Source organism: Eretmochelys imbricata, chromosome 11 (assembly GCF_965152235.1).
Source record: "Eretmochelys imbricata isolate rEreImb1 chromosome 11, rEreImb1.hap1, whole genome shotgun sequence".
Taxonomy (NCBI): Eukaryota; Metazoa; Chordata; order Testudines; family Cheloniidae; genus Eretmochelys; species Eretmochelys imbricata.
In genome coordinates this window covers 6711716-6733362 of record NC_135582.1, presented here as the reverse complement: position 1 = coordinate 6733362, position 21647 = coordinate 6711716, and the positions used below count along the sequence as shown (strand labels likewise).

The 21647-nt window shown below is 41.4% G+C and overlaps 1 protein-coding gene across 1 annotated transcript in view; it reads left to right on the top strand.

The window, feature by feature from the left end:
* Window positions 1-21647, top strand: part of CNTNAP5 (contactin associated protein family member 5) — a 414256-nt gene that overhangs the window by 114918 nt on the left and 277691 nt on the right. Inside the window, exon 3 of the mRNA XM_077829822.1 lies at window positions 2507-2700. Within this exon, the coding sequence (XP_077685948.1) occupies window positions 2507-2700 (194 nt within the window). The remainder of the gene's footprint in view (window positions 1-2506; window positions 2701-21647) is intronic.

Below are 21647 nucleotides of genomic sequence, written 5' to 3'. Positions count from 1 at the left end.
AATAGAAATGTACATGCATAGCCTTTCTGGCAGTGCTTGGCAATCTGTCTTCAGGCCACTCACTTAAATAGATGCTGCTTGTGTTCAGGAAGAGAGAAAATATTTACCTTGGCAACCCCTGCACCACCTGGTATATATTTGGGCTGCCTGGACGTTGGGTCCAGCCCTGCAGAAGAAAGCAGGTGCTGTGAGCCTGTCTATTCCTTAACTTGAGCAGGTGAGTGGGGAGAGGCAGGGAAACGCTTTGGGTCTGCCCCAGTGCAGGGGCGTTGTAATTTACTGTTGCTACAGGTGAAGAGCAAATTACTACCTGCCTGGAACAAGGAGGAAGCCTTGAGGGAATTCCTTGTCTGAGGCGCTGTGCTTTCTGGGGCAGCTCTAAGGATGGTGTGTGGAGCAGGTGTTGGTGTGTCAAGAAGTGGGGGTGTAGCAGCAAAGACCATTTTGAGGATGTCATCCCCTCCAGAAGTAGTGCTGGGCTGGGAGGTTGCTGCTCCCTAGTGCTGTGTTGCAAGCTATCTTGTTGCTGCTTGAGTGCTTGTAAAGAATAGACCAGCAGGCTGAGCTGAGCTGAATGCTGAGCGTGTAAGTGTGTGTAAGGAAGTAAACCTGTATACGCATCTAATAAAAGTAAGCAAGAGAGCAGATAAGCATCAGTGTGCATGTCTCAGTCAGAGGAATATATACACTTCTTTTTCCATATACTCACTGGAATGCGGGAAGATGCTCCTCTTTCAAATAACTTGGTTAGTCTCTAAGGTGCCACAAGTACTCCTTTTCTCTTTCAGAGAGATGGCTGAATTCAGTTATCAGCCACTGTCACCTTTTATGAGCTCAGCATTTTCCTGGGATGGTCATATTGGTAGCATTTTCAGCTCCTGATTGTGCAGTGTGCTAATGCATATGTAGCAGGGTTGTAATTGTTCCTCAAATGTATGGTTGTATTGCTCTTGTCTTCATGGCCGGAAATCCTCAGAACATCTTCAGAGTTAATTTTCGCTGTTTTTTTATTCAGTCCATTTTCTTAGATACCCTTTTAGGTCCATGAGCATTTAATAGGAGTTGAAATTGTTTCTGTTGGGTTCATATGAAAGTCTTTCAGCTCTTAAAATAGTCTTCATGAAATTGAAATGATGAGTAAAGCGTCTTTAAAGTTAAATGGTCATCAAAGAAGATAGTCTTTTCTTCTTACCATCCTTGGAGATGTTTCAGAGTATCTTCTTGTCTTTCAAGTTTGCTAAGGAATTGCTTAAGCATTGCCGGATAGCAAACTAATTTCTAATTAATATAAATATTGTTATACTCAAATTGCTTCTTTTATTAGTAACTGGTGACAATATCAAATTACCTTTCTATATTCGTACCTGAAACATCTTACTGTTCATATAACAATGGTGTCGGGAAGTTATATGAACGGCTTGCATTCAGATACCAAATATTTGTGAATGAGCATGTGAGTGGAAGCTTGTACCATCCTGACAACAATGCCTTTTAAGAGTAAATGAGTTAAAAAAAACCGAATACCTTCTGTAGAACATTTCTAACCATAAACACTCTCATTAAAGTGTAAAGAATGAAGACTATACAGTGTTTGTTTATAAAGAAATCCATTCCAGTAAGGATATTTCTAGAATTTTTTGTTGGGGCTTAAAAGTGAAGGTTTTTCTTTTTCCTAAGAGTCCAATTTTTATGGTTTAGTTTATAGCTTTGCTAACACATCCATAAGCATCAATCCTCTTTGGAATATCCTGAATAAAGAACATCCTCACATTTTTACACAACCAGATCTCTTTGTAATACATCTTACTAAATTTGGTGTTTTTTTTTTTTTTTTTTTTTTTTTTAAGATAAAGATCATGTCTATACCAAACTGTTATATTATAGAAGGGGGCAGTGTCTTGTTCTTTGAGAAGGCCCTCTTGTTGGTTGGTTGAATTTTGACCAAATTATCTCTACTTTTACAACCTACCATTTGTAGTATATTTACAATTTGCAATTAAAGACAGCAATCAAGTATTCTATACAAGATACAAATCACAGTAGCTAACTCTCTTATGTGCATCTTTCAAATCTTGCTATAAAAGAAAATAGAAGAGAATGTTAAAACAAAACAGGAACTATAAAGCTGCATCCCAGAATCTGTACAAATACACGTTGCAATAATAAATGCGGTAATAAATGTGTTTTATGACTAAGAAGATGTAATCCTCTTTTTTGACGCCTTGTGACTGTCACTGGTTGAGAGAAATCAGAGATTGCCTAGGAATTTCCTTAATTAATGTGAACTTTCCATTTAATTAAATAAGCAACTAAAACCATAAACACATGAGCTATTATATTTGCCAAGCATCCTATATATGGAAATAATTGTAAGTGTACCTTAAATTTAAGTAATGTTGGGACAAGCTTGTAATAAACTAAAATTACAAGATTAAATTAGTTTTATTAATAACCATTTGGGTGCCAATGTTGAACTCCTATGCCACCTGTCTCTGATCTCTCCTAGGAGCTGGTGGTTGGTCCCCATTGGAATCTAATCCGCAACAATGGCTTCAGATTGATCTGGGAGACAGAGTTGAGATTACAGCAGTCGCCACCCAAGGCAGGTACGGAAGCTCTGACTGGATAACAAGCTACATTCTAATGTTCAGCGATACAGGACGCAACTGGAAACAGTACAGACAAGAAGACAGCATCTGGGTATGTCTAAGCTTTTTTTTCCAGATCAGTTGTTACAATTGAACTTGGCAAATTTCAGTCAGACTTGGCCCCTGATGTTTAGCTTAAGGCTAGTTTGGGGTTTGGGCAAACAGTTTTTTCTTTATTTTAACAAGTTCCTACTTTGGAATAGATTTGGAAGCAGAATGGTTTAGTGGTGAGACTGGGGACTCCAACACACAATGACTATTCTAATCCCCATTAGACCACTGATTCTCTGTATCATGTTGCATTACGGACTGAGAGCTAAATTGTGCTTCAGGCTACGTGAACGCTCAGGGAAGTGAGAATCTTCCTTATGCTTTTGTGCATGGTGGACTTTGCAATTGGGCTATGTTGCGGTAATTAAACCAGCTTAGGGGCCATTAGTTGAATGAAGTAAAATCTCATCAGAAACGCCGATACGGAGTAAAATATTGCCTGGAAAAGTAGAAAGGACTTTGCAAAAATCCTTCCCGTCATATATTAATTTTTGTCTAAACTATTATATATGTTTTTCCTCTACTTGCTCTACCATTCACAATGGGATCAGTGTCCTACATAGTACTACAATGTGTGCTGATGCTTAGTAAACTATACTCTGAAAATAAAGGATAAGATTCAGCTCTGTGATGAGTGAACTTCAAAAGTTCAGATACACACTTCAGCTTCTTTGGAACATTTTACTGAAGGAACCATCTTGTAAATGTCACAAGAGCAGGTTATTCCATGAAATTTCCAGAATTTGGTGATTACAGATGAGCAGGGCTGCAGTAGAAATAGTGTTATGTCTGTATTTCACTTCCACTTCTGGATAAAGCCAGGAAATATAGAAGCATGCACAATATTAAAAGAAAGGAAACGGTTACCCAATTTTCATTTGCACTGTTTCACTGTGTGACTTGGAGAAAGTTATTTATGCTCTGTGCTTACAGTTAGAAAACTTATAAACAAAAGATGGGCTTAAAATGTAAAATTTAGGCCTGATTCTCCTCTCACAATTACATAAATCAAGAAGACTCCATTCAAATCAGTTAAACCACTCCTTTTCAAGTGGAGTGAAATAAGTGCAGGGACCATTTGCAAAATTCAGGCTTTTGATCTATGTTTGGACTTTGAACATTGAAAGATTTGGGTCCGGTGTTTGGACCATCTTAAGTTTCTCCAAGAATCCAAAATTATTCAATGCTTCCTGCCCTCCTACTGTTGGTTTGGTATTTTATAAAGGGTTATTTTTCATAAGTGTAAATTAATTTGCATTTCAAGAAATGATTTTTTTTAACATGATTTGTTAGGACTGAACTGGCCTCCTTTTCAAAAACTTAGAACCAGTTTTTCCTTTAGTAAAGTTTTCTTCTAAAAGAGGAACTTAAGACAGCTGGTAAAATTTACAGTAGCAAATCTTCATGCCCTAAGGATCCAATTTAGAGAGTTTCTGATCTGGCACTGAGTCCTGCGTACCACAATAAGAATATGCCCAGCAGGCATTTAGCAGTAGATCAGGATTTATGAAGGAGCTGAACTTTCTCACGTTACTAAATAATCGGGTGTGAAGGTGCTTCCAGGAAAAACCTTGTGACACAACTTCCAAAACCTCAGTAGGTCTGCAGACTTCCTATTTGAAGGGCAATGTTATGAAGTTTTGTGGTGCAAACAATTTTAGAACAAATATGAGATTATTTTTATAGAATGGAAATGTGAAATAGATTTTGGGTAAGAAGAAGAAAATGGTTTTGGTATTTTCCTGCTGCATGATAGCTTCCTAAACTCAAATGTTTATGATGTGATGCAGGTTTAGGTTCCCATTCCCAGGGTATAAGAAGAAACTCAGGTTAAGTTACAGATTCACTAAACTTTATTGTTTGAACAAGAGCTATACAAAATACACACAACAAAAATCTAAATGATATGAAACATGTTTGGTTTGCCATTTCATTACAGACTCAACGTTCAGCCTTGCTTAATAGAAGATCTCACTAAGGATCAAGAACTTTTAAAGCTTCTGGTTGAAATAGTGAAATCAAGCAATATTTTTGCATGATTCTGATCCGAAATCAAGTGAAACTTGGTGATTGGCGTTGAGTTTCTCCTTGAGTGTTTCGGTTGTTTATCCTGTAAACTCAAGGAGCATGAACCCTGCGGAAAGTGAAACCCAAAAGAGGTTATGACAAATGCAGGAGACAGAGGCTGCTCTAATTCAGGCTCTGGTTTCAGGGTCTCTTATGGTCCTGGGTAAGCATAGAATCATAGGACTGGAAGGGGCCTGGAGAGGTCTTCTAGTCCAGTCCCCTGCAGTCAAGGCAGGACTTAATTTATGTCTGCACTTAGAGACCTTACAGCAGCACAGCTATACTGGACCACCTGCACCGCTGTAGGATATTCCATGAAGCAACTCTATGCAGAAAGGAGAAAGTTCTCCTGTTTATGTAATTAAACCATCCCAACGAGTGGTGGTAGCTATGTTGGCAAGAGAGCGTATCCCACCGACATAGCACTATCCAGACTGGCGCTTCTGTCGGCGTAACTTATGTCAGTTGGGGGTGTTCTTTTTCACACCACTGAGCAACGTAAGTTTTACTGACAAACATGCTAGTGTAGACATAATCCTCTAGTCTATCCCAGAAAGGTGTTTGGAGACTTTTAAGAGAAGGTTAGACAATGCGAGATTCCACAGTCTCCCTAGGCAATTTATTTCAGTGTTTAACCACCCTGACAGTTAGGAAGTTTTGCCTACTATCCAACCTAAACTGCTCTTGCTGCAATTTAAGCCCATTGCTTCTTGTCCTATCCTCAGAGGTTAAAGAGAACAATTTTAACAACCTTTTATGCACTTGAAAACTTATCATGTGCCCTCTCAGTCTTCCCTTCTCCAGACTAAACAAACCCAATGTTGTCAGTCTTTCCCCACAAGTCATTGATTTCATAGACTATCAGGGTTGGAAGGGACCTCAGGAGGTCATCTAGTCCAACCCCCTGCTCAAAGCAGGACCAATCCCCAAATAAATCATCCCAGCCAGGGCTTTGTCAAGCCCGACCTTAAAAACTTCTAAGGAAGGAGATCCCACCATCTCCCTAGGTAACATATTCCAGTGTTTCACCACCCTCCTAGTGAAAAAGTGTTTCCTAACATCCAACCTAAACCTCCCACACTGCAACTTTAGACCATTACTCCTCATTCTGTCATCTGCTACCACTGAGAACGGTCTAGATCCATCCTCTTCGGAACTCCCTTTCAGGTAGTTGAAAGCCGCTATCAAATCCCCACTCATTCTTCTCTTCTGCAGACTAAACAATCCCAGTTCCCTCAGCCTCTCCTCATAAGTCATGTGTTCCAGTCCCCTAATCATTTCTGTTGCCCTCCGCCGGACGCATTCCAATTTTTCCACATCCTTCTTGTAGTGTGGGGCCCAAAACTGGACACAGTACTCCAGATGAGGCCTCACCAATGTCGAATAGAGGGGAACGATCACGTCCCTCGGTCTGCTGGCAAAGCCCCTACTTATACAGCGCAAAATGCCATTGGCCTTCTTGGCAACAATGGCACACTGTTGACTCATATCCAGCTTCTCGTCCACTGTAATCCCTAGGTCCTTTTCTGCAGAACTGCTGCCTGGCCATTTGATCCCTCGTCTGTATCAGTGCGTGGGATTCTTCCGTCCTAAGTGCAAGACTCTGCCCTTGTCCTTGTTGAACCTCATGAGATTTCTTTTGGCCCAATCCTTTAATTTGTCTAGGTCCCTTTGTATCCTATCCCTACCCTCCAGCATATCTACCTCTCCTCCCAGTTTAATGTCATCTGCAAACTTGCTGAGGGTGCAATCCACACCATCCTCCAGATCATTAATGAAAATATTGAACAAAACCGGCTCCAGGACTGACCCTTGGGGCACTCCGCTTGACACCGGCTGCCAACTAGACATGGAGCCACTGATCACTACCCGTTGAGCCCGACAATCTGGCCAGCTTTCTGTCCACCTTATCGTCTATTCATCCTGCCCATACTACTTTAACTTGCTGGCAAGAATATTGTGGGAGACTGTGTCAAAAGCTTTGCTAAAGTCAAAGAATAACATATCCACTGCTTTCCCCTCATCCACAGAGCCAGTTATCTTGTCATAGAAGACAATTACCTGGTTCCTCCTTTACTGCTCTGGCCAGCAAGTGCGAGAGGGGCAGATAGCCAAGACTCTGTTCATTGCCTGCCCACCTGATCTAGGCAGGCATTATGAAGACCGGTAGCTCCATTTACTCCAACATAGTTTAATTACAGTATCCACCCACTTTTAAAAGGGCACCGGATATATTCCAGCATTTAGCTTGTGGTACAGCAAGTCTGAAGGCTGGAATCTGACTTTATGAATTGCTATGTGTGCAAGACTGTACCTCAAATACAGCTGCAATTAGATTCGTCAGGCATGACTTGCCCTTGGTGAATCCATGCTGACTGTTTCTGATCACTTTCCTCTCCTCTAAGTGCTTCAGAATTGATTCCTTGAGGACCTGCTCCATGATTTTTCCAGGGACTGAGGTGAGGCTGACTGGCCTGTTGTTCCCAGGATCCTCCTCCTTCCCTTTTTTAAAAATAGGCACTATATTAGCCTTTTTCCAGTTGTCCGGGACCTTCCCCAATTGCCATGAGTTTTCAAAGATAATGGCCAATGGCTCTGCAATCACATCCCCCAACTCCTTTAGCACTCTCAGATGCATAGAATCATAGAATATCAGGGTTGGAAGGGACCCCTGAAGGTCATCTAGTCCAACCCCCTGCTCGAAGCAGGACCAATTCCCAGTTAAATCATCCCAGCCAGGGCTTTGTCAAGCCTGACCTTAAAAACTTCCAAGGAAGGAGATTCCACCACCTCCCTAGGCAACGCATTCCAGTGTTTCACCACCCTCTTAGTGAAAAAGTTTTTCCTAATATCCAATCTAAACCTCCCCCACTGCAACTTGAGACCATTACTCCTCGTTCTGTCATCTGCTACCATTGAGAACAGTCTAGAGCCATCCTCTTTGGAACCCCCTTTCAGGTAGTTGAAAGCAGCTATCAAATCCCCCCTCATTCTTCTCTTCTGCAGGCTAAACAATCCCAGCTCCCTCAGCCTCTCCTCATAAGTCATGTGTTCTAGACCCCTAATCATTTTTGTTGCCCTTCGCTGGACTCTCTCCAATTTATCCACATCCTTCTTGTAGTGTGGGGCCCAAAACTGGACACAGTACTCCAGATGAGGCCTCACCAATGTCGAATAGAAGGGGACGATCACGTCCCTTGATCTGCTCGCTATGCCCCTACTTATACATCCCAAAATGCCATTGGCCTTCTTGGCAACAAGGGCACACTGCTGACTCATATCCAGCTTCTCGTCCACTGTCACCCCTAGGTCCTTTTCCGCAGAACTGCTGCCTAGCCATTCGGTCCCTAGTCTGTAGCGGTGCATTGGATTCTTCCGTCCTAAGTGCAGGACCCTGCACTTATCCTTATTGAACCTCATCAGATTTCTTTTGGCCCAATCCTCCAATTTGTCTAGGTCCTTCTGTATCCTATCCCTCCCCTCCAGCGTATCTACCACTCCTCCCAGTTTAGTATCGTCCGCAAATTTGCTGTAAGCATTACACAAGATGCAGCGGATCCGGCCCCATGGACTTGTGCTCGTCCAGCTTTTCTGAATAGTCCCAAACCCTTCTTGTTACTCTTAACATCTCTTGCTAGCTGCAACTCCAGGTTTGATTTGGCCTTCCTGATTTCACTCCTGCATGCCCGAGCAATATTTTTATACTCTTCCCTAGTCATTTGTCAAATCTTCTACTTCTTGTAAGTTTCTTTTTTGTGTTTTAAGATCAGCAAGGATTTCACTGTTAAGCCAAGCTGGTCGCCTGCCATATTTACTATTCTTTCTACACATCGGGATGGTTTGTCCCTGTAACCTCAATAAGGATTCTTTAAAATATAGCCAGCTCTCCTGGACTCCTTTCCCCCCATGTTATTCTCCCAGGGGATCCTGCCCATCGGTTCCCTGAGGTTGTCAAAGTCTGCTTTTCTGAAGTCCAGGGTCTGTATTCTGCTGCTCTCCTTTCTTCCTTGTGTCCCTTCTATCCCTTGCCCCCTCATATTTTCTAGGCCTTTACTAATTTTTGTTGCTCTTCTCTGGACTTTCTCGAATTTGTCCACGTCTTTCCTGAAATGTGACATCCAGAACTGGACACAATACTCCATTTGAGGCCTAATCAGTTCAGAATAGAGTGGAATAATTACTTCTTGTGTAATGCTTACAACAGTCCTGCTAATACATCCCAGTCTGATGTTTTCTTTTTTTGCAACAGTGTTATACTGTTGACTCTCATTTAGCTTGTGATCCACTATGAACCCCACATCCCTTTCCACAGTACTCCTTCCTAGGTAGTCATTTCCCATTTTGTATGTGTTTGCAACAGGGTGGATTTGATTTAAATCCAAATTTATTTTAAATCATGATTTAAATCACTAGTCAAGAAGACTCAGTTTAATCATGGTTTTCTACATAAAAGTGCATTCTTGTTGGTTGTTATAACCTTAATACATATTCTTCACTACTCAGAGTTAGATGTAGGTTTCATTTTTAGAAGGTACACACTATACATTTGTAAACAATTATTTATTTTTGAAAACTTTTCAGATTAGTTTTACAGCTATATCAGAGAATGAATGATTGTTTGGTTATTTCATTTTGCAAAGGTAATTGAAGGTATTTATGAAGTCATTGGGAGGTGAACTGTCTCCAATTCAACAGGTCAATCATTAATATTTGGTGGATTCTCTTTCCATGCTGTATTAGGAGGAGAACATCACCAGACAGACATTTAAATAGTTTTATTTAACTAAAACAACAACATTTTGTATTCTGGATTTTTTTCTTCAACAGCAAACATATAATATTTTAATAAAACAAGCATATGTCTCTCGCTTCTCACATTTATCTCTAGATGACTTGTCCAGATATGTTCCGCCCCCAACAATCTTCTATTCATTGAACCTTTTGAATCTTCGCACTTTTAGAGAGAGGTAAGGGATTGACTCTGTGTACACAAAGTTGTGGAGGGACAATAGAGTTGAGGTCTGTTATTTCTCACTTCTATATATTTATATATTTATTTCTAAATATTTTTGCTGTTAACGAGCATGTTACCTCTGGAGACACAAATCCACAGTTTGAGAACTGCAAAACTAAACATCTCTGATGGTATCTTCTAGACTGAGCACTGAGTCCCATTGGGTAGATAAAAAGATTAACCTAAATAATCTATACAGAAGCCTGTTGAACCCCATAAGATTGGGTCCCTAATCCATGAACTATTGGAACTCATTTACAAAACTTTTCTTAAACATTACATAAATATACGTCCACAAATTCCCCAGCGTCGTTCTGCATCTTATTTTTCTATATGCTACCACACAGGGATGTGCAAGAGGAGATACCTCGCCGCCAGCCCAGACCGGAAATACATAAATATATTGTCCCATACTATAGAATTAGAATTTATAATCCCTACCATGATGAGACATTATAGCTCAAAGATATATCTTAATTAAAACCATCTTTAGATAGGTTTTTTGCTCAAAAAGCATTTGATCAAAAAAATTCAGTTTAAATAAAAAAAAAATCTGATTTTTTTTAAACATTGATTTTTATCCACCATGGTTTGCAACTAATTGTTCTTTTCTAACTGGAGTATTTAGCATTTGTCCTTACTGATTTTCATTTTAAGGTCAGGCTTGACAAAGCCCTGGCTGGGATGATTTAACTGGGAATTGGTCCTGCTTCGAGCAGGGGGTTGGACTAGATGACCTTCTGGGGTCCCTTCCAGCCCTGATATTCTATGATTCTATGATTCATCCTGTTTACTTCAGGTAGTTTGTCCAGATCATTTTGAATGTTAATCCTATCCTCCAAAGCACTTGCATCTCCTCCCAGCTTGGTATCATCCTCAAGTGTTATAAATGTATTCTCTATGCCATTATCTGAGTAACTGTGAAGATATTGAACAGAACCGGACCCATAACTGATCCCTGCTGGACTCCACTTGACATGACCTTCCAGCTTGACTGTGAACCACTGATAACTACTCTCTGGGAACAGTTTCCAACCAGTTATGCACCCACCTTATAGTAGCTCCATCTAGGTTGTATTTCTCTAGTTTGTTTGAGAAGGTCATGCAAGACAGTATCAAAAGCCATACTAAAGTCAAGATATGCCACATCTACTGCTTCCCCACCTATCCACAAGGCTTGTTGTCCTGTCAAAGAAAGCTATTAGGTGGGTTTGACATGATTTATTCTTGACAAATCCACTCTGACTGTTACTTATCACCATATTATCGTCTGTGTCTGCACATTAATTGCTTAATTATTTGCTCCATTATCTTTCGGGGTACTGAAGTTACGCTGACTGCTCTATAATTCCCTGGGTTGTCTTTATTCCCCTTTTTATAGATTGGCACTATATTTGCCCTTTTCCAGTCCTCTGGAATCTCACCCGTTTTCCATAACTTTTCAAAGATAATCGCTAATGGCTCAGATATCTCCTCTGTCAGCTCCTCCTTGATTATTTTAGGATGTATTGCATCAGGCCCTAGAGACATGATAACATCTAACTTGTCTAGGCAATTTTTAACTTGTTCTTTCCCTATTTTAGTCTCTGATCCTACCTCATTTTCACCGGCATTCATTACATTCAATATCCAATTGCTACTAAACTCTTTGGTGAAAACTGAAACAAAAAAAAGTCATTTAGCACTTCTGATATTTCCACATTTTGCTGTTATTTCCCCCTCCCCCCGCCCAGTAACTGGCCTGTCCTGTCTTTTGTCTTCCTCTTGCTTCTAATGTATTTGTAGAATGTTTTCTTTTTACCCTTTGTCTCTAGCTAGTTGGGTCTCATTTTGTGCCTTAGTCTTTCTAATTTTGTCCCTATGGACTTGTGTTGTCTGTTTATATTCACACTTCGTAATTTAACCGAGTTTCCACTTTTAGTAGGATTCTTTTTTTGAGTTGAGTTTCAGATCATTGAAGATCTTCTGGTGAAGCCAAGGTGGTCTCTTGCCATACTTCCTGTCTTTCCTGTGCAGTGGAATAGTTTGCTCTTGTGCCCTTAATGATGTGTCTTTGGAAAACTGCCTGCTCTCTTGAACTCTCTAGAATAACTGTAATGCAGTACATTCCTGCGGCACCTCCAAAAATACAGCCTGCATTTGGGGTTGTGAGTTAAGGTAATGTAGATACCACACAGGAGCTCTGAAGAAGTCTGTGAGACCCCCTCCTTGAGAAGTCCTTTCCAGCTACTTCAAGGCCCCTTTATGGTGCCAGAATAACATAAAAGTTCCGTAGCATATCTGAGAATTAGGCCCAAAGGTTCTTTAGCAGTAATAAGTAATAAGACAGGTTCTTATATACCAGTATACATGACCACATTATCAGTAAAATCCCCTTCTTTACTTTACAGAGATTACAAGGTTTATTATTCTCCTCTGAGGGCATGCATGCAACTCCCATCAAGTTTAACATTAATGGGAGAGCTGCACGATGTTAGAAAATTCTGCAGCTGGAGTCAGAGACAAGACAGATTAGCCACTGAAAACCAGTTTTCCAAACCCATTTATATTTAAATAATCCTGTTATGAAGAGACTTTGTGATTCACCTCAAACTAGGCTTACAATTATATTTTCAGTATGGATAAATCAGCTGTGTGTGGACACGCTGGCTACTGATTGGGAGACAAAAAGCATACATCTTTTTACTTGTAAAAAAGAAATGCTTTTTTCAGTGTTTTTAACTGTTGAATAATTCAGAATTTACTTTACTTGCATACACAACACAGCTGGGGTCTGTTAAAGTTGTGTATATCATTGCAACTCTTGTGCATAAGTACAGGCAGCAACGCAATCCTGCATTAGTTTAGATAACATCTGTATCGCAAAATGCTTTAGATAGTTAAAATACAAGCACACGGGAAGGCATAAGAATAATAGAGGAAGAATGGGCTTAAGGTGTCTAGGCAAGGGAGAAAAGAGACTTGCTCAGCTAACGTGTGAAAGAAAAACGAGTCTAGGAAGTAGAGAAATAGAAGGAGGCTGTTCCAGATAATAAAAGCTGTACAGAAGAAGGCTCCCGTATCAGCAGGGGTATGACTTTGTGGAGGGACATAGCGGAGGACAGCGGTAGAGATAGCAAAGAGGTGAAAAGAAGACCAGTTTTGACCCAGGTCCTGCAAAGTCTTATGTATGTGCATATAGTTAAGCATGCGATTTGTCCCATTGGCTTCAATGAGACTCCTCATGTGTACAACATTAAGTAGGTGCATAAGTGTTTGCAGCATTGGGTCCTTAGGCTAGTGCAATCCAGGGGAGGGTCATTTTTAATTAATTTGTAAATCTAGTGAAGTGCAGTAAAACTCCTATTTCTGCTGGAACATCTGAGCTGTAGCTCACGAAAGCTTATGCTCAAATAAATTGGTTAGTCTCTAAGGTGCCACAAGTACTCCTTTTCTTTTTCCACATTTGTGGAATTGTTTTGGCGAGTTAATTATGGTGAACGTGTGAGACCGATATTGTAGTATCTTCGGGGGACCATATTGTATTAAGTCTGTGAATGGTTTATATATCATTGTGGGTCAGGGATTGTATGCAATCTAAGGCAGGGTGTGATGGTGGTGGGGAGTGACCATAGTTTCTTCAGGAACTCAAAACAGGGGATGGGGTTTAAGGCTTGTGGCTGGAACTGTTAACAACTCCAGAGAGATACCTCCCCTGGGGTGACCTGTGTATAGTGGTAGAAACTGTTTTTTTCCAGAGACCAACAGATAAAGAAAGGGCATTTATGTAAAAAGGATGAGTTTAAACTGGCAGGTTTCAGAGGGGTAGCCGTGTTAGTCTGTATCAAGAAAAACAAGGAGTCGTCCTTGTGGCACCTTAGAGACTAACCAACTTATTTGGGTATAAGCTTTCGTGGGCTAGAACCTACATCATCGGAAGCATGGAGTGAAAATACAGGAGCAGGTATAAATACATTAAAGGATGGGGCTTGCTTTACCAAGTGTGAGCTCAGTCTAACGAGATAAATCAATTAACAGCAGGACACCAAGGGAGGAAAAATAACTTTTGAAGTGGTAAGAGAGTGGCCCATTACAGACAGTTATCTCGTTAGACTGACTTCGCACTTCGTAAAGCAACCCCCATCCTTTCATGTATTTATACCTGCTCCTGTATTTTCACTCCATGCATCCGATGATGGAGGTTCAAGTCCACAAAAGCTTATGCCCAAATAAATGTTAGTCTCTAAGGTGCCACAAGGACTCCTCCTTGTTTAAAGTGACACAGGGCCTACCTTTTGATTCATCAGATGGATAGGACCTTCTGGGTACAGCCCATAAAACTGATGGGTGACCTCTGGTAAGCTTTTAGCATACATATAGGAATTTTTATTGTTTTGTTTTGGTTTTTTTTCTGTTTTTGCCCTAAGAATGAAATGGGTTTGGTTTTTTTTTTTTTTTGCTTTGTGAAGACTGGTTGGTAACTGGTATACCCTGTCATTGCTCCTGGAGAAAGATTAATCACAGGTGCTGGACCCCAATCCCACCTGCTGGGGAAATCACAGTGTGGTGCAGAGGAACGGTATGTCTACCCCACCCCCACTTGGGAGGAAGAGAGACATAGGTCTCACTTGGATAGGTTATGGCAGGAAGCCTAGAAAGTCCTCCAGGAAGGGGGGTGGGTGGGTGTGTGTGTGTGTGTGTGTGTGAAAAGTGCAGTTAACTCTGAAACTGTGACAATAATTTCATAGTGCTTAATATTATTGTCAGATATATTATTATTTTCCATCACTCCTGGAACAAGCACCAGGGCTGGAAACAGTGTAAGTGCTACTTTATGAAAAGGCATTTTTAGCATTCTGTCTGAAAGCTGCCTTACAAAGTCAGAGAGAAACCCTGGAAGCATTAGTCTTGAATTGTTTGAGTGCATTCTGCTTGGTTTAGGCTTGGCGGAATTGGATTTTTTTTTGTGTATAATTTTAACAGTTTATTTTTAAGCATTTTTTTCTGTTTTATCAATTTTAAATATTCATAGTTGTGGGCAATGATGGGGTAGGTCAGACAATAGGGGGACAGATAATGAATAGTCAGTGGGGACACTGAGATTCAAAAAGTTAAAGCTTTAGAACCTGTAAAACACACATTGTCAACATCGCATGTCAGAATATACAAAGTAAATATCCTTAAGTCAAACTAAGTTCTCAAGCAGTATTTTTCTTACCTTGCCTATGTGTAGATTTCTATTATCAATGGACATTTTTTTTTGTCAGTTTGTGTGTGTATGGTGAAACTTACAGTTACAACTGTGAACCTAAAAGCCCCTTAACGCCAGCATACCCAATATTGTCAGAATATTTTGTCGAACAACGTCTTGTAAGGTATCATATAAAAACCGGACGCACACTGGTCATTAATAATAATATTGTGTAAAGTTTGTACAGTTAGTAAAAAGAATAAGGTATGTGTGTTGGAAATATGTTCCTAAAATATGTTCAGACGAAGCAATCTGAGTAGAGCAAATGTACAAGTTGTGGTAGACAAAGGAATGTTTTTTTTTACCTATGTCAATTGATCAAGGGGAGTCCAAAGACAATGTAAATCAGTTTGTTTACCTCAGATGTAAGTGTACTATGCCAATTTGGAAAAAGCCGATTGACCAGAGGGTCAGATCATCAGCAGGGGAGAAGAACTGGGCTTGCTTTTCAAATAATACATTTCAAAGATTTACTGGACTGTAAAACGAAGGGGAGAGAAGCCTTTAATTTTCCATCACTTAGGGAACAAAAGGGACAGCACCTTTTGATTCTGTGAATGTTGGATCCTCTGGCCTGGAGATGTTGATAACTTGATGTAAGTGAGAAAACTGCTGAGGCAGAAAATGTAATTTGCTGAGATTAGGTATTAGTCCCTAGAAAGTTTGTATTGTTTTGTTTGTAACCATACCCATCTCTTTTTCTCTTAACTCACTGGTCTTTATTAATAAACTTATTCTGAGGTTTACTATAAATGATCTCAGAGCTGGTATATTGAAGTATAGAGTGAGTCCTCCGCTAACCTAACAGGCTGATGCGTGTACTGTCTTTTTGGAGGCAGCAAGATTAATGATGTTTGTGAGCATCCTAGTGAGAGGGACTGGACATTGCAGAGAGAAGTCTCTGGGGAATTCATGAATTGCGGTTTGCTGATTTAAGCTTGCTTTGCAGGTAACAAACTGGCAGAGTTCCAAGGAGTTTGTTGTTGAGACAGATGGACTGGCATGACAGGTTGCTGACATACAGGTCAAGCCTCTGCAAAGCTCTCCCTGGCTGGAGCAGAGGTGTAACACATAGTGGCTTACGGTTCTGGGTGTGCTGAGGAAAGTGTCATATGACCACTTACTGATTACAAATCAAATCCTTCCAAGCCTGTTTATAATGACATCTCATTCTACATCTCATTCTGGATGCGCTAATCGCCTTTGCATGCAGTAATTATCACCAGTCCAACTGGTATTAAGTACTGCATACCCATGAATTATCACCATCTTTACCACCTCTGCTCTTGTGAAGAGAAGACAGGGAGGAGTCAGAGTGTTGTGGCTATGTCCAACTGGGAAAGAAGGTGCTGGGCCAGTCCTGCTGTGCTAAGTGAAGGTATGGCATTCCAGAAGCTTTCTTCTCAGCTGCTCTTGCACCTTGCAATTCCATGACAGTTAAGTATATGGCAGCTCGTCCTGGATCCCTTCTGGGATCACTGCATGATTAGCACTAACATGGGGCTGAGCCTGACATTGGGACATGGCTAATCCACTTTTAATTCAGATTCACATTCCCAGGCCAATTGATATTCTGGTTCTGAGTGGTCTCTTGTAACTCATGCCTCTTTCAGACATGGTTAGGCAGACCCTTCTAGGAAAGAAGTGTTTAAGATTGTTAATAACAATAATAATAAATAATTTATTTGTAGCACCTAGGAGTCCTAGCTATGGACCAGGGTCCCACTGTGTTGGGCACTGTGCAAGCACAGAAGAAAAAGACAGCCGCTGCCCCAAGGAACTTACTATCTAAATATAAGACAAGAGACAACACATGGATACAAGCAGATGTATAGGGGAGTACAAGGAGACCATATGGGTGATCGGCAGTGGGCACAGCACACCAGCAGGCTAACCATTTAGAGACTGAAGTGAATGTGATACGTGGTATCTTGGTGTGTTGTGCGGATTGCTCATTACAGTGATACTCTAAATTCGGCAATGATGCTGTGGAACCACAAAGCCAGCTAATTGAGATACCCACAGTCTGCCTGTTCAGACTTTCGATGCATGTTGCAAAGCCTGTGTTTTCCCCCCACGAGGCTTCTGTTAAGGGGGGTAGGTTGAAGACTGATTGGTGGTAGAATATGGTTGTTAACATTGATTACTTTCAGTTTGGAGGACCTTGGCCAGCCAGTTCCTTTACGTTCATTGTTTGAATTTCATTTCTGGTTTAAGTACTGTGTTGTGAGACACATAAAGGTGTAGATTTGTGCCTTCTAATTTATAAACAAATAGTCCTTCAAGCATTTATAGTTTGGTGCTGTTGACCAGTTCTTTTCCCTAGAACAAACAGATTCACAGACAGACTCTGGAGCTGAAGAAGCATGTTATTTATTTGCTGCTTCGTTGAGTGATCAATCCACCAAAGCAGGTCACAGCATAGGGTTAATGCAAGCACACTCCCACATTCAGGTGCTTAAATACATTTGTAACCCCCCTTTTCTCCCTGGGTTACTCAGGAGCAGGCAACACTTACCTGTGTGCCTGGCAGCCTGATGTTGTTGACGTTAAAGAAGGCCCTGAGTCTCCCAGTGGTGCTGTTGGATCGGTGGGAATCCTCTATTTGCCCCTCTGCTGCAGTCCCTTTACTCCTAAGGGCATTTAAAATTGGTGGTGCCTCCACCTGACTGGCCCCTGTACACACTCAGTGGTGTGCCTTGGGAGCCTCCTGGAATAAAGCTACTCTAATCATCATAATACTATGATCTGTGGCATGGGTGTAACTCAAAATACCATTTATAAATAATATACATCCAATATACTTAAATTAGAATTAACGCACATTTACTTAACAACTTAAAAAATCAGTGTATAACAGTCTAAGATTAAATGTCACTACTAATTAAAATCCACAAGGAGAAGTTGAATAAAATCAATTAAATATAATATGCAGTAATATGTAACTGGCATTTACTCTGCCACTGTTTACCCCACTCCGCAGTGAACACTCCTCTGGATTTCAGAGTCCTAGATGCTTGCGTGGGTCCACTGGAAGATCTGCAGCTGGAGACAGTGGTCTGTTGGTTCCATGTATCAGTCCAGCCCCGGCAACCAGCTGCACAACCCCGCTGACGATAGGAGTTGGTCCCACCAAATGTCAGCAGCACTGGGTCCTGGTTCGATGGGATGATCACTCTGCCTCTCCTCAGACTCAGGCTCTCTGCTGTGCCCCTTCCCTTGCAAGTACTTTCCCAAATCAGAGTGGGGGGTTACTCAGTCCTTCACTGCAGGCCCACCTCAGTCAGCTCCAGGCACAGCAACAGTCTCTGCCCTGGCTCCAGTGAAGCCACCAACCGCCTCTGAGGCTTCCCACTCGATCAAAGCCCCGGCAGGGTCCCAGCAGCAGCTCCTGGCTTCCTAGCAGCAGCTCCTGGTCTGGTCAGAGCTCCATAGCAGCAATCTCACTCCTCTTCCCAAAATGGAGTCCACCGCCTGAGGAAGTCTCTCCCTCTTTCCCCAAGGCATTGTAGTCTCTAAGGCTAGATTGCAGCACACAGGTTAGTTTGCTGACTCAGTTGTGTACCTGATTGGACGGCTGTCAAGGTTCCTCCCCCACTCTGAACTCTAGGGTACAGATGTGGGGACCTGCATGAAAACCTCCTAAGCTTACTTTTATCAGCTTAGGTTAAAACTTCCCCAGGGTACAAATTAATTTTATCCTTTGTCCTTGGTATATCCATTGCCACCACCAAACTCTAACTGGGTTTACTGGGAAACGTAGTTTGGACACGTCTTTCCCCCCCAAATCCTCCCAACCCTTGCACCCCACTTCCTGGGAAAGGTTTGGTAAAAATCCTCACCAATTTGCATAGGTGACCACAGACCCAAACCCTTGGATCTTAGAACAATGAAAAAGCATTCAGTTTTCTTACAAGAAGACTTTTAATAGAAATAGAAGTAAAGAAATCACCTCTGTAAAATCAGGATGGTAGATACCTTACAGGGTAATTAGATTCAAAACATAGAGAACCCCTCTAGGCAAAACATTAGGTTACAAAAAAGACACACAGACAGAAATAGTTATTCTATTCAGCACAATTCTTTTCTCAGTCATTTAAAGAAATCATAATCTAACATGTACCTAGCTAGATTACTTACTAAAAGTTCTAAGACTCCATTCCTGGTCTATCCCCTGCAAAAGCAGCATATAGACAGACACAGACCCAGACCCTTTGTTTCTCTCCCTTCCCCCAGCTTTTGAAAGTATCTTGTCTCCTCATTGGTCATTTTGGTCAGGTGCCAGTGAGGTTACCTTTAGCTTCTTAACCTTTTACAGGTGAGAGGATTTTTCCTCTGGTCAGGAGGGATTTTAAAGGGGTTTACCCTTCCCTTTATATTTATGACAACGGCTGACCAAGATGTTCATCTGATTGGCTTGCTGACCCAGTTGTTCACCTGGTCAGGTTGCTGACCAAGCTTTTTATCTGGCTGTTTTCTTTCCTTGCCAGACAAGCAGGCACCTTTTCACAGGTCCCATCACCTAAAATATACATTCTACGTATCACATTCTACCCATCCTTTCTTTTTCTTGTTTGCATGTACTCATTATCCCATGACTTAGAATCATAGAATATCAAGGTTGGAAGGGACCTCAGGAGGTCATCTAGTCCAACCTCCTGCTCAAAGCAGGGTTGGGCCTTTCTTATGTACTTGTTCATTTTTTCCAGTTCAGGGTGTTTCTAGAAAAACACCCCTTGCTTAGTGCACATTAACATTCCTGCAAAATCTGTAGGCTCTTCAGAGCAAGGTGCCATCTGTGTATTACCACTCTTGTCCGATACTTTCATACACAACATCTGTTATTACAGTAACATCACCAGCTGTCTTTCTTCTTTGACCTGCCCAGATATGTCCATGGGGAGGGTCTTTTGATCCCGGTGACCATTAGTTTGATTATTTCTAGCTGTGTTTTTACATTAATCGGTGTTAGTTGTCATGGCATGCCTAGGTACATGCTAGTAGATATGGTTTCAGCCCTTAATTTACTTTTATGTAGAGAGCCCCCAAACAGCCATCTGGGGAAAAACATGACTTGGGCTGAAAGATGTTAACCACCAATAGCAGCCTCTTCACACACATGCCCCATGTATCCCAAAAATACCTGCACGTTCCCTTTTTGGCTCAAAATACTGCTGCTGATGGAATCTTCCCTTGCATTTACTACCGTGGTGGCTTGTACTGGTAAGTCTCCCATTTGTATGAAAACCCCAATGTTAATAGTGACTTGTGTTTCTACCCGCATAACCCACTGTATCATCCCTTGAGCATTTCCTTCCCTCAGTCGGTATATCATGGAAATTGCTGCTCCATTATCTACTGACATTAATCCCCCGCCCTTCCATTTATGTTTGAACATGAGGCTGCCCCCATTTATCAAATTTAATAGGGCAGACTTGTTGCGGGGTAGCCTCAGGGCAGGACCTCCTCTATTGTGGGGCCAATAGAACCCTTACTTTATCCCAACCAGACCCCACTGTAGGCCTTCACAACTCCCCACAGGAGTACACTCACCATCCGTCATGGGCTCCACTCCGAGTCACGGCACCAAACTGTTGACCAGTTCTTTTCCCCACTACCCAGAACGCACAGGTGCACAGACAGACTCTGGAGCTGAAAATATATTGTTCATTTGCTGCTTCAGTGAGTGATCAGTCCACCGAAACAGGCCACAGCATAGGGTTAAATGCTAGTGCACACCGACATTCAGTTGCTTGCCTTAAATACATTGTATAAATACTTTCCTGCCTAATGCTAAGGTTAGTTTGCTAACTCAGTTGTGTACCTGATTGGATTGCTGACCACGTTTTTACTTGGTTGTTCTCATTCCTTACCAGACAAGTAGGCATCTTTTCACATGTCCCAACACCTAAAATATTCTACGTATCACATCCTACAGGTGCCGAGAGAGAAAATGACCATTTGCAAATATATTAAAATCAGAACGAGGTAGGTGTGGGGTGATGCACAGGCTATAAAGCCTACTTGCTAAGGAGAAATGGATCATTAATTTGTTTGTAGCAAACAATTTCCGAAGATTAGCCAAATAAAAGTGTCACAGGGATAAAGCACTAAAGCTGATCCGCCCACAGCTGAAAGCCATTTGGAAACCATAACCGTTGGATTGATTGCAGTGCTGTGGAGAGAAGTTACTTTCCACCTGAATTGCTTCCTTAGTGAATCTGATTTGCAGAATGGGTTAGATGGGATCAACTGGGAAAAATTATTTGCAGAATATAAAATGCAAATATTTTCTTTGATTTTCCCACTGAAACCTGTGTTAATTTCTATGGCCCTTCTGGGTCATGTTCATTTGGACTGAATGGCTTATGGGAGTGGTTAATGAGATATTGGAGCCTTTCGTTCATGAAAAGCCTGTTAAAGTCTAGCTGAAGGCTAATGGAATGATGCTAACAATGTAAAAAGCACCATTATGTATGCTGCTTGGCACTGAATGGGCAAAGAGAACCACTGCCGTCCCTGGGGTTGTCCTTCCAGGCTAAGGTCAAGATTTCTTGACAAGGCACCATGGGTGAAGCGTGCAATGCATCTGCCCATGATGTGCCTTTTTCCTGGACACCTGGAGGACTTCAGATTA